At 30.4% G+C, this 13,703-nt stretch overlaps 2 protein-coding genes across 2 annotated transcripts; one reads left to right on the plus strand and one right to left on the minus strand.

Annotated features, from left to right (window-relative positions):
- Nucleotides 1–1,005: 1,005 nt before the first annotated feature.
- On the plus strand, nucleotides 1,006–10,347 carry LOC123296289 (zinc finger protein 699-like). The gene is made up of 8 exons (XM_044877750.1): nucleotides 1,006–1,911; nucleotides 2,530–2,998; nucleotides 4,081–4,256; nucleotides 5,126–5,443; nucleotides 5,812–6,139; nucleotides 7,080–7,480; nucleotides 8,320–8,689; nucleotides 9,964–10,347. Exons 1-8 carry the CDS (start codon nucleotides 1,006–1,008, stop codon nucleotides 10,182–10,184), a joined length of 3,189 nt encoding a protein of 1,062 aa, XP_044733685.1. The 3' UTR covers nucleotides 10,185–10,347.
- A 1,114-nt stretch (nucleotides 10,348–11,461) lies between these two features.
- On the minus strand, nucleotides 11,462–13,263 carry LOC123296633 (caspase-2-like). Its single transcript, XM_044878188.1, has one exon. It carries the CDS (start codon nucleotides 13,005–13,007, stop codon nucleotides 11,850–11,852), a length of 1,158 nt encoding a protein of 385 aa, XP_044734123.1. The 5' UTR covers nucleotides 13,008–13,263; the 3' UTR covers nucleotides 11,462–11,849.
- Between the last annotated feature and the right edge of the window lie 440 nt (nucleotides 13,264–13,703).

Genomic DNA, 13,703 nt, shown 5'->3' on the forward strand with positions numbered 1-13,703 from the left:
ATCATAAATAGAAAATTATCAAATTTTCAGACTAAATTTTGTTTTAAACCGGGGACTCCAATTTAACTTAAAAATCATTTTTTGGACATCAGATTTATGACTTCGTTAGATATTCATTTTTTTACTTCATAATTAAGAACTCTTTTATGAAATCAAAGTTAAAACTACAGATTTATGACATCGTAAGATATTCATTTTTTTTTCCTTCGTAATGAATTCATAATTAAGAACGTTTAAACCCTCTCACCTCTCTGCGTGGGTAAGATTTAAACTTTATAATTACACCATATTCATTATTCCATGGGTTTAGTTGTAGACTAAGAAAACTATGGTTATATTAATTTAGAATTGATTAGATTTGTAATTTTTTTAAATATAGATTTCAAACCGTTCTATTAATAGCTCAGCGGGATAAAAACAGAAATGCAATATACTTTCGTAATAAATAATAGGGTACATGTCCCAAAATGTAATGTATTTTTTTTTTTGTCCAAAATGAAGCTAAATGCAAAACTAGACAGATTTATAATGTCAACTCTTTCTTCTATAATAAATTGTGTTTTGTACGATAAATTAACTTTTTTTATCGTAATCACACTCCCCTAATCTCATTTTTCATCCGTAACAAAGTGGTGGTATATTTATCAAACCATACTATTTGTGTATATAAATTATTTATAAAATCTGCAACTTTAAATAAAGCGGTTTCTAAAAGGAAGTATGTGCTACATATATATACTTCCTGACAGTTGTCAAACATGAAGTCCTACGTTTAACGTTTATAAATTGAACGCATCTTTTCAATTTAAATATAAACAAAATAAATAAATAATAATGTTGAAAAAATCCAATAAAGTAATCAAAAAGGTAATATCAAAAATACTTATATTTTTAATTTTTATATAAAATACAATAAAATTTTAAAATAATTAATTCGTAGACTACGGAGCATCACAGTGGTAGCATATTTTTCGCGCACTAATTTCAAATTTCAAAATTTTTTAGATGTTGGATAAAAAAGAATCAAAATCATTCGATTCACCAAAAAACGAGGAAAATATTAATTTTAAATGTTACATATGTAATCAAACTGTGTCTATATCAACCGGTGTGGAATTATTAAAAGCAAAATTACTTGGTTCTAATGGATCCATACCACAAAAAATTGTTAAAATAATGGGGGATGATTGTATGGTGCTAGTATCCGAAGATGATCATATTTGTTTAAAATGTGTTAATTTATTTAATAAATTAGATCGTTTAGAAATTGAAATAACAAAAATTTTAGATGAGATAACGAATTATTTAAATATAAAATACAATATTAGTAATAATATCACAATTCCAATGCCTGCACAAATCAAGCACGGGACAAAACGAAAATATCCGGATGATATATTTGAAAATCAACCAGAAATTGAGAGACAATTATCTGAAATGTTTGGATCCCCTGTAACTTTAACCCCAGCAAATCAAACAAAAACTATTTCCCCTAAACAAAAGAACGTTAGGAGTACACTATTATTTAAATGTCCATTATGCCGTCAAGGTTTTAGCGAAAAAACACGCTTACATTTCCATATAAATGATAGTCATATATCAAAAAATCGTTGTAATATTTGCCAAATTACATTTAAAGATGGTGATTTACTTGCGAAACATCTTGCGAAAAATAATTGTATTAAAACAAATTCTTTATCAATTGATAGTAAAAAATTTAAATGTGCTATATGCTCACAGAAATTCGAAACAAAAGAACTTTTAAACGCGCATTTAAAGAAACATAAAACTGCGTTCTTTAAATGTGGCTCGTGTGGGGAAAATTTCCAAAAACGGGATTTATTAATGAAACATTTAGAATTACATACAAAAAATAATTATACAGTGGAAGAGAATTCGACGAATAAGAAGGTAATTATGTCAAAATAAAAAAATGTGTAACGTAAATCTGAACTACAAGCGAATGCCAAATTTAGGACATCAAAAGTATGAAAAAAAAAACGCCATTATTTGGCGAAATAACAACAACCATTCAATTCAACATTTTCAATTCAATAGACAATGATTTTAGTTCCGCCATCAAAAATGAAAAAAGGAAACTTTATAATACGGTCATGTCAGTCTGTATTACAAAAATCAAATTTAAAAAATCTGAATAAAACTTTTATAACTTCGCCATGTCCACTTTTTTGTTTAATTTGGATTTGATTTGCTCTTTCCAGAGAAAGTTTGAAATAAATTCTCAAATAAACATAGCGCCGCATACAATGCACTAAAAGATGCAAAAATTGTGTCCCCCTTTAACTTTTAAGTCATGGTTTATGTCAGTTAATTAGGGTTGATGCGGGACTTACAATTAATAAAAAAATTTGGGAGCTTAACATTTCATGAAATACTTACCCTTGGCCCATTTTTTATATTTATTTCAAGATTTTGATGTGTTTTAACTAAAATTATATTGGCTTCGGATTGTTGCTCGGATTAGATCCAGAAATACTAATTATACATTGTAATTTTTGTTTGCCTAAGGAGATAAAATTTATCGATTGTAAAAGTTGTGCATTAACTTACATCGACAATGAGCATTATTCATCGCATTTAAATTCATCGGCACATCGAAAAACAAAATTTGATATTAAAACGGAAGAGAAAATGGATACAGGTTTAAATCAAATTGATTTAGAACAAATTTTTGAGAAATTACATTCAGATGTAACGACTGATGATAATGTGACTGTTGGAAATGGAACAGATTTAACAAATGATAATGTTATTGATCTGCTTTCAACAGATTCAGTTTTGAATGAAACAAAAACAGATAAAAATCATACGAATAAAGTGTACTTGTATAAATGTCCGGGTTGTAGTGATTTATATGATAATAGTAATGATTTACAATTACATATTTTAACGGCTGGCCATCATCATGTTGATTATAATACAGAAATACAAATTTTGGAAGTGGATAATACTAATAATTTAATTGGTCAATCAATAGGTATGTATGGTATCAATATTCAACCAGAGACTCTTTAGAATTTATATTTTTAATTCTCTATCGGTTTTGACGACCTAGTCTAAAGTTTTGATTTTTAATTACCTAGCGGTTTTGATGACTCAATTTCTGCGGGGTTGTACAGTTTTTCCTCGTTTCCACCGCTAAAACGCAGGTTAAATTTTATTGAAACCCCGAGTTTCAGACGAGCGTTTTCGTACTTTCGGCAGTGGCATTTAAATCACTATGATTAATATAGACTTAAGTTTAGTAGAATTAAACATACTTGGTTTATCAAAATCACCAGGACAAAACCAAATTTGGGGACCCCATCCAAAAATCACTCGTTATAATAATACTATCGAAATGCAAAGTAAAAATAACAGTATTTTGTCGATGAAAAATTTTTATTCACATCTTATATTAACTTGTAGAAACAGTCATGATACATGATATACTCGTAATGTTGTACAAGCGCTTTCAAAACATTTCGTTACATAAAAACGCAAGAACTTATTATATACTAAAACCTCTTTTTCCTAGATCTTACGATAGCAACTTAAATTTAGAGAAAGTTCGCTCAACTTTCGCAGTAGTGTCAGGGACATTTAGGAACATTAGAAGTGTTATGCACTCCTCCGGATAACTGGACGACAATGACGAATTCTGAATGATAGAAAAGGGGCCCCCGGATCGGAATACTGCCTAGGCTGCCCTATTGTAGTTTCGGTTTTGGTGATAAAGTAAAATATCTTGTAAAATTTTATTCGCGATGTGAATGCTTTTTTTTTTGAGACACTTACTTGGGATCATACTTCCGTTTTTTATATTAGTTATTCGCTGATATAAGCACTTGTATCACATGTAGAAATGATGATAGTGTATTTTTTAAGTTTTAATGAAGATACATTAAATTTGACTAAAACTTTGAAAAAAAGATTCAAATTTAGTAAGTTATTATTCCAAAAAATTTGATTTTCTACCTTGTAATAGTATTTATTTATTTACCATTTTGTTGTTTTTTACAGACATGGAAACAAAAAATAAAACAACAAGTAATAATGAAATTAAAATCCTATCATTAGATGAAAATAATACAAATAATATACAATTTATCACATCTGATGATGGCAATGAAATAAAATTTATCACATTTCATAATGATCATACTGATAATACTGTACAATTATTATCAGATAATACAGTATTATCACATAATAATACTGAGAACAACACCACATATCATGAAATACACCATACTGTAAGCAGATTGAAACTTTTTTCATCTGAAAAGTAACACTAAGCTAGAAATGATTTGAATTCACTTTGGGCATCTCAAATAACAGTTTGTGATGATTTCTGATTGGAGTGTAACTTTCAGGATTTAAAAATTGGGCACTTTTTAATTACTCTCTGCAAAAATAAAAACGTGACACTTTGTTTCCTTAATAATGATGCACCATATTTGCAGGCATGTGACCTGGATCTTTTTGTGAAAGAAGTAAACTTGAAGATGCGCTACTACACTTTACTCTAAAACTTGAAATTATGACATAGCAATCACAAGTTCAAGACCATTTGTAAAAGAAAGCAAGTTCAATTTTTGTCGTTTCATAAAAACTGTCATGATTATTAGAGAGTCCTATTTTTTCCTCTAATTTTATAAGCTTTTCCTAGGCGTATAATTTTTGTTCTCGAGATAAGTGTATATCATAATGGTTTTGGCTTACCTGCAAAAAACCGATGAACAAAAATTGATTTAAATTAATTTAATTAAAAATAGCCATGAACACTTTTCGATAGACAAGCTATCATAGGCGTGTTTGTTAATCAATAAAATTTCATTAAAAATATATCTCATCTGGTTATCAAATGGGTGAAGGTTGATCTTATACCGTCTCTTAGACTAAAACGATGAACTTTTTTGGACTTGAATTTTCGATTGCTATGACAACATTTTAAAAAATTTCAGAGTAAATTGGAGCAGATCTTCAAAATTCACTTCTTTGTCCTTAAAATGAGCCCCAGTGGACTTCAAATATTGTGTACTTTTCACCAAGTAAAAAGTGTTGTGTTAGTTTTTAGAAGACTTGACATTTTCTTTGATTTAATTTTATTTATGTCTAACAGCATACAAACAATACAAATAAAAATCATGATATACATGAATTATTTCAAAGTGTTGTCGAACCTACAAGCATTTCAACAGTTACATCATTTCCATCATCTACAAGTACAACAACGACCAATACAACAATGATTAATAGTGGTGGGAGTTGTGGTACAGGGAGTACAGAACGTTCAAAAATACAAATAATCGATGAGAAAACAATTGATATATCACAATTTATTGATATACATAAAAAGAATATGTTGTCTAAGCCGAATTATCAATTGAATGATTTGTGTACGTTATCGATTAAAACTGAGGCTCAATCAAATAATCAGGTAAATAATATTCACATGAGAGTTGGGATCTTAAGGTACTTCATACAATTATCCTTGCAAAATCACCTAATTTGAATATGTATTGAATAAAGCCCGTTTAAATGAATACTACAGACAATAGAGAATTTTTTCTAGTACTAAATTACAGGTGTTATTTAAAAAAAAAATAGGTTCAGTATCATGTTCTAATTATAGATGCACTAAATCGTTACAAATTTGGAGAGCGTAGAGCGTAGAGTGGAGAAATATTTAGTGGAAGATAGGTAAAGGAATTAGGATAAATATTTAATGGCAGTATAGTTACATAAATCTTATTCGGTTTTGAAGATAATGAATGTAAATTTTGAAATAATTTTATTATTTTTAAGGTAATTTCAAATATTATACCAACGCAAATTGTATCGTCCTCGGATTCAACAAACACAGATATAAAAACAATTGGCGTATCATCATCTATAATGGCGCAAAAAGAGACATCATCACTCATGTACACCCCACAACGGAAAATTTATAAATGTTGTCGCTGTGACTTTAAATGTTTGACACATGATATAATTAAGGCTCATATGACAAAACATAATAATAACAATCAGAAAATCAATATTGAACAACAGCAATCTGAAAATGTGACGCCAATATCGTCTATGGTCGATACTAAAAATGATATTTCATCGACAATTACAACAATTGCAACAGGTAAGGAAAATCTGTTTGGAATATTAGCTTAAGTCAATTACATACTTGGTTTATCAAATTTGTCGTTATAAACATCCAAAAGTCGATTTTCTTTATAACACAGCTATAATTTTATCTGTATCTGTACCCTCTCTAACGGTCGCAATTTAAGTCCAATTTGAATAAAATTTAGTATCAAGAAGGGTTTTGATATTTGAAGGTCAAGTTCGTCAATGAGAAAAATTGACAGATAAACAAGGGGGTGGGTGCTTTGCACAGTGTACAAAATTTTGAATTTTTTCAAAATAAAAAATTATTTGAATTGAAAACTTTAGGCGCGTTGAGCACGTCACGCTCTATCTATACCACATTGAAAACGACAGCTATCACCCGATAGAAGACCATGCTGAAGTTAAGCAACATTGAGCACACTTAGTTCTAGGATGGGTGACCGCTTGAAAACACTGTGTGTTATTGCTTTTTATTTATAATAGTTTTGTATACACACATTAAAACTTTCAATTTACAAATTATGAAATTTTAATTATTTATCCTATAATTAAATAAAAAATGTTGTTGCTGGTGTTTATATTGTGGTGTCGAATCGTTTTTTTTTTTTTTTTTTTGAAAAAAAAAAAGGAATTCCCTTAAGAGGGAATTTGCTTTGTTAATGCAGGTCCTAGGTTACAAATTTTTTTTTTTGAAATGTTGATGTCTAAACATTTAGAGAAAATCATTTATAGATAAAATAACACACAAATGAATGCAATTTCATCACTTTATCTGTGTTTTATGCAAAAACGAGTGCCAAAATAACTTGTTTAAAACGAAAACTTTAACAACTCAAATCTAAAAGTTTATTTTGGATGTTCCCGCGAGGAAAGTCCTTAAGGCTATTCTGTAAAATTATTCTATACTGGAAACAAAGATATACTGACATTACTTTCATTAAAATTTGCAGTAAATGAGAATGAAAATGACAGCACAACAGCCTTACATGAATGTAAACAATGTAAACAAAATTTTAAATCGCTAAGTATGTTAAAACGTCACAAGAGCACATTTCATCGTGCACCAATATGCGCATATTGTAATAAACAAATGAAAAATTTACATATATTACGTATACACGAACAATCGCACATGAATCGAGGCGATGTTTGTAAATGTGATGATTGTGGCAAAGAATTTAAAACAAAATGTGGCTTCTATAATCATCGACCAATACACACTGGCAATTATACATTATTTTGTGAATATTGTAATCGTGGTTTTATGTCGAAAGTGGTCTTGGAAGAACATCGTAGGAAACATACAAAAGAGGAACGTTTTATATGTGATATATGTGGTAAAAAATTTCAGGTAAAATTATGTCTGCCAATGCATAGCATGCAGGCCCGTGCGCACGTGAGGAGGGTTGGGGTGATGTCAACTTCCTCCCTACTGAGAATCTGTTCACATAAATTAGAACTAACAATATATTCCTTACTCCTGATTCTCTTAAAGTGAAACTGAATCAAAAATTCACACTTCGTTGTCAAATTTGTTTTAACGCGGTCAATTTTTTCGATCTGACGCATTTTTATTTTAAATTTCCGCGCCTTTTTCACCTTCTGTTGTTATTGAGTGCGTTCCAAAATCCAAGTTAGTTTTACTCGCAGTACTTGCGTATGATTTTTCTTGTCACTGAACTCATGCGCAAGTAGAGTACTCTAAGTACTCGATATTTGCAATGAAGATACATTTCTAAATATCTACAAAATGCTTCGCGTTCTGGTAGTTTTGTCTATGATAACAACGACGAATGAACACTCCGTTACAACTTTGCATCGTATCAAAAAATACCTTAGATTGAAAATATCGGAAGATCTTCTGCCGATCGAGGGGTCAATGCGCACAGAGTTTCGGAAATGTTTCCTTCTGTACTTCGCAGAGTTAACTTATTTAAAAATAGTGAATGAATGTCACATTTTGACATAATAAAATGTTCTCTTACTCGAAAAAGGAGTTTCTTGTTTTTATTGATTTTATGACCTAACATATGATGAACAAAAGTTATGGCCTCCCCTCCAATAGATGATTCTTGCGCACGTGTCTGATAGCATGTCATCATTCTGACGTCTTGCTTGTGTTTATTTGGCTTAGAATCTTGGGATATCTGGAAGATCTTCAAATCTGAGTATAAATTACATTTATTTTAGTTTAAAAGCACATATTGGATACATCGAAAATGGCATGATAATCCATATCCGTATAAATGTGATTATTGTAATAGAAAATTTCGGCATACATCATTGTTAGCTGTACATAAACGTAAACATACTGGTGAAAGACCATACGAATGTCCACATTGTAAGCAAACATTCGCTGTCAGTAGTACATTAAAGTGTCATTTAATATTGCACACGGGCGTGTACCCATATACGTGTGACATATGTCAACGTGGCTTTACCACACGTCATAAGTATGCTGTACATTTATCAAAGATACATGGTGATTCGAATTTATTGAGTCAAAGTCAAGATAAACAGAGTAATTTTAAAATGGTAATTAAAGAAATTGATCATATAGGTTAGTATAATTATTTATTAACTACACCGAAAACTCAACGGTATCCTATTTTCATTCTAATTTGATATACACAAGCTTCTAGGTAAAATTAACTACAGCTTGGAAATCATTGAACTAATAAATTAAAAAAAGCCGCTTCATATTGATAGGTTAGGTTAGTTTAAAGTAGCTGTCCTGGAGTGAGACACACTTAGACCAAAGGGTCGGTTGTGATATCGAAATAGGGATGGCCTGCTGTTTAAGAACAGCAGAAGTGCTTGGACGTCAACGGACTCATGGCAATAACTGGACAGTGACTGTGCAGAGAAAATGAAACATCGTTTCTTCCTACTCCGTACCGTGGCGGCTCCTGCAATAGTCGTGATAAACTGTCAAGGCCCGGCGACTAGCTAGTCTCTTGTAATAGCCGCAACAATTTTGCTTATAGAGATATAATTTTGCTTCGGAACGTCTACGATTGTACTCAGACCACTTCTGTCTTGTAGTACCACATGCTCATTTCTACCTATATCTAAGGTTGGCCTTTTTTTAAGATATCATCATTCAGGAGGAGGTTGCAGTTCGCAAATGGAACTCCCGGATGTGTATTGATGTTTGTGTTCGGCAGCCCTGTACCATATCGAGCAAGTTCGCCGTCTTCACAATTCCCTGAAATTTACCTATGTCCCGGTACACATACCAGGCTTACTTTCATTTTTACTCCAGCTTATTTAAGCGAATCTCAATAATCCGGACATTCAGCAGCTCGATACGGCCAGTACTCCGACATCTTCCATCCGCGCGTTTTTCACAGCTGCTTACGCCTACGATAGTGAATTCACTAAACTGGGTTGTTTTTAACTGCGTCTGCGATAAAAAAGATTTAGCCTCTAAGTGTGTTCCTACGAATGAAAGAAATTTTGAAATATAAAATATCGAGAAATAAATAGAACTTTGAAAGTATAAATTTATTAACCGATTCCAATTTATTATATAAAACATGTAACCATGTAAATATAATTAGAAACAACAACAACGTGCTATTAATTATTTAGATAATTAATAGCAATTCGATTGTTGCGTCCGTTACAGGCTCTTCGTCTTAGCACTTGTCTTTTATTTTCTTAGCAAAATATTGTCAAATTTATACATTAACATTTAAGATTAACGTGTTTAGAAAAATCCACCACCTAACGATGTTAAGTCACATGATCTAAGTGAAATTGATTTTAAGTGTCTATATTTTATTACCGAATGTTTTAATTGCTCTAATGAATAATATCAATTATTTTTAGATGAAATTACAACGCCATCATCAAAAACTCATCAGGATATTACAAACACAACTTTGGAAAATGTTATTGACAATCATATTTTATTGGACGAAGGGACATCAACAGGCGTTGTACAAGTATCATCTGCTGATGTGAAATGTAATGGAACAGAAACAACATCGATTCTTAATAATTGGTACGAGGATAATTCTTCAATAATTGCCTCATTGGTCGATTCATAACTTTTTGTACACATGAAATAAGAGTACCACAAGTGATGTCTTAAGTTAGTTTGATTAAAGTAGCACTTTGCTTTGTGGTACTTTAAGACGCTAATTGGGATCTCACTTTTGGGATTATATTTTGTCTTTTTTTTGTGCAAATAAATATGGGGTTTCCTTTTTATTTATTGTCTTAAAATTTCGAATTTACAAAAAGGTCTCTTTTCGTGAGATGTGTTAAGCTCATTGAAAGCTTAATCTACTCAATCTAAGAAACAAGGTTTGTATATTATGTTGTGAAAAAATTAAAGTCTGTCTTATAAGTGTAGTTTTAGTGAGTCATTTCAGAAAGGCTGAAAATTTCAAAGGCGTTACCCAACCCCGCGTCCTCAATCGTAAGCCTATTTCGTGTCCTAAAGCGGGGGACTTTGACCCCAATATAATACCAAAGATGTAGAGTTATACACCTAAGAAGGTAATGTATTTATGACCGTAACGATATTTAGAAAGAAGAAATTATAAGCATATCAAAGATTGCAGCCCATCTCCTTTTAGCAAAACAAAGTTTTATATTTAATTTCTATGGAGATAATCACGTATTACGTCACTAGTGGGTATCTTTCTCTTTGTTTAATTAGGAATTTTGAACGTTCATATCTTGCATACTAGTAAATATTAACCAACTTCATTTTTCTATTCGTGAAGCGAGAATTCTTCATCTATGAAGTGATAAAAAATATATATACTATCTAAATACGTTATCCATATCCGTTGCTGTCTTTGTCGTATCTTCCTCTTTGTCTAATTTCGAGTTTAATTTCCTGTATGTGAGGTAAAAATTATTCACAAGAAGGGGTAAAAAAAAATTTAACCATCATTCCTAATTAAAGATTTAACGTTTCAAATTATATTAAATTATTATTATTATTTTTAATATCAAAATTTAGAGTTTGTGAAAAAATGAATAGAAATTTTATAAGTATTTTAATTGAAATTTGAACATAATATGGAATCCAAGAGCGAATCCACCGTTGTCACAACCGTGTAAAACTTTTTTTCTATTTTTTAAACATATAACATAATAATTTAGCCCAGGATTTGGAAAGTTGATAAATAAAAATAATAAACTGAATGTATTATTTAATAAAAAAAAAGAGTTATAATTACATAATTAATTGCTGTTATAACGTTCTTTCAAACCAAAGTGGCACTGAGCAAGAGAGAGTGTAGATATGAGTGCACATACATATATATCTCTTGCTCTTTGCCACTTTGGTTTGATAGAACTCTTACAATAATATAAAATTTGAATAAAGATAAAATAATTATCCAATCACATTCTTAAATTAAGTCTTTCTTTTTGAGTAATAATAATGCGGTTCTTATAACTGAAGATAGTATTATGCCTTGCTATGGGCTTAGTGTCAGAAAATTCTAAATTTTTTAAAGGATATTATAATAAAATTCCTTCAAAATTTGAAGTCGATTGACCGTCTCTAACTCGAGATAAATTTAATTACAAACATAATTGTGTCTATTGAAAAGTTTTTTGTTTTAGATCAACTCTACCAATTTATTTACAAACCATCCATTTCCGACATTGGACAGAGATGGCCTTTTGATTAAATTTTTAATCAAAATTTAAAAGTTGCTAACTGTAACCTTCCGATACTGCTACATACAACCTTAAATAAATTTTTTTAGTTCATCTTCTATTTTAGTAATTTCAGTATTTTGTTCTATTTCTTTTGCGAGGTTCAGTAACCTTTCATCTACTTCATTTGTTTCTTGATTAACGTCTATAGTTTTTAATGCAGGATATAAAAAACACGGTTGAAATTTACCACGAATAGCGGAATGAGGAACTTGTAAAGCATGGTTTGTTGTTCGTAGGTCCATTACTTTCTTGGTGATCATACCAAAAAGATCGCGAACATCTGTATTGTACACATGATTCATAAACACTTCGCAAAAATATTGTACAAACCATGTACCTTTTGATGGATCACGATAACTTAAGAAGCCTGGGCTTGTCGTATAATAAATAAAAACATCTGACATGCTAGGGATTGTTATATTTGTTTCAATTATTGAGCTTATTGTTCCCGTATTATCTGATTCCACTGTTTTATTATTATTTTCAGGTGTTTTGCCGATTGTAATATCTTTAATATGATCTTGGGGAGTACTAGTTTCAGTCATTGCAGTCGGTTGATAGTTTTTAATAATTTCAGGTGGTTTATTAAGGGCTAAATCTTGCAGATCACCGCGACAAGCTTGAAAAATTATAAACTTCGGTTTATCTTGTAAAAGATTACAACACGAACTATTAAATCTTCCAATTATATCACTTGCTTTAATTTTTTTATTATCAGAGGTATAAATATGTGTGTCTTCTGGAACATCACCCTGACCTCCATGAGACATTACTATTACAAAACATGAATTAACTTCTTTTAATAATTCATTAGAATTATCCGTAAATTTTTTTAAATTAACTTTAAGATCTTCCCAAGTCTGATTTTCCCAATAAACCCATTCGTATCCCATTTGAGTAAACAATTCTTTTAAGTTTTCTGTGTCAACATCAGCACCAGTGCGTTCATCAAGTTTTACATTAACATTTTTATTTTCAAATTTTATGTTATTAATTACAAGTGCTACACCTGTTTTGGATCCTCGCATTGAATACGGTGGATTTATACTTTCTGTGTCACTTAAAATTTCAGCTACTAAATTTTCAGTTGCTTTCACAGCATTTTTCATTTGATCTGCATATTTCACAATAATTTTCATTTTATTTTTTTCTATATTCAAATAATTTGATGAATCTGTGAAATCCATATTATCTTCTATGGTTTTTGTTTTTCGTGTCTATCATCCACTTCTTTTACAGAAGTGGATATGTTTGTTTTTAAACTTGAGTATATGAAGTACAACCACGTTCTTGGTATTTTCAGAACTAAATAGACGAATCAAACTTGTGTCATTTTATCAATTCGATTTTATATTTATTATCTTTTTATCAATTGTATTATCAATTTTCTCTTAATTTATTAAAATTTTAAAAAACTATTTCAGTCAATCCGAATATTTTTCATAAATTTATGTTTTTATTGTCACTGACGTTCTTAGAAAAAGAAACTACGATTAGATTTAAATATCTTATCAGTGTAAAACGTCATTGCTTAACTGGTGTGATTCAAAAATTGAAAAATAATATTACTATAAACGGCCTTTTAAGAAATCTTCCAATATTATCCACCGAATCTATAGAATGTGCTCCAATTTAACGAGTTTACAGATCTGGGGCCAGAAATTTGTAAGGGCAAGAAATTTAGACAGCACTCTTTTTGTTAAAAGATCCACTCATACTTGAAATTTCGTGAATAGCTTCCTTTTGGCGAGTCTACCAAACTTTCTCTCTACATCTTTTCGAAAGTGCTTCGTTTTCAAATGCGCATGATCAAAATATGCCGAATATATGAGTTTTTCTTTCTAGATGAATACATACATAGTTTTAATGCATTTACAAAATAA

This window comes from Chrysoperla carnea, chromosome 3 (assembly GCF_905475395.1).
Source record: "Chrysoperla carnea chromosome 3, inChrCarn1.1, whole genome shotgun sequence".
Classification (NCBI taxonomy): Eukaryota; Metazoa; Arthropoda; class Insecta; order Neuroptera; family Chrysopidae; genus Chrysoperla; species Chrysoperla carnea.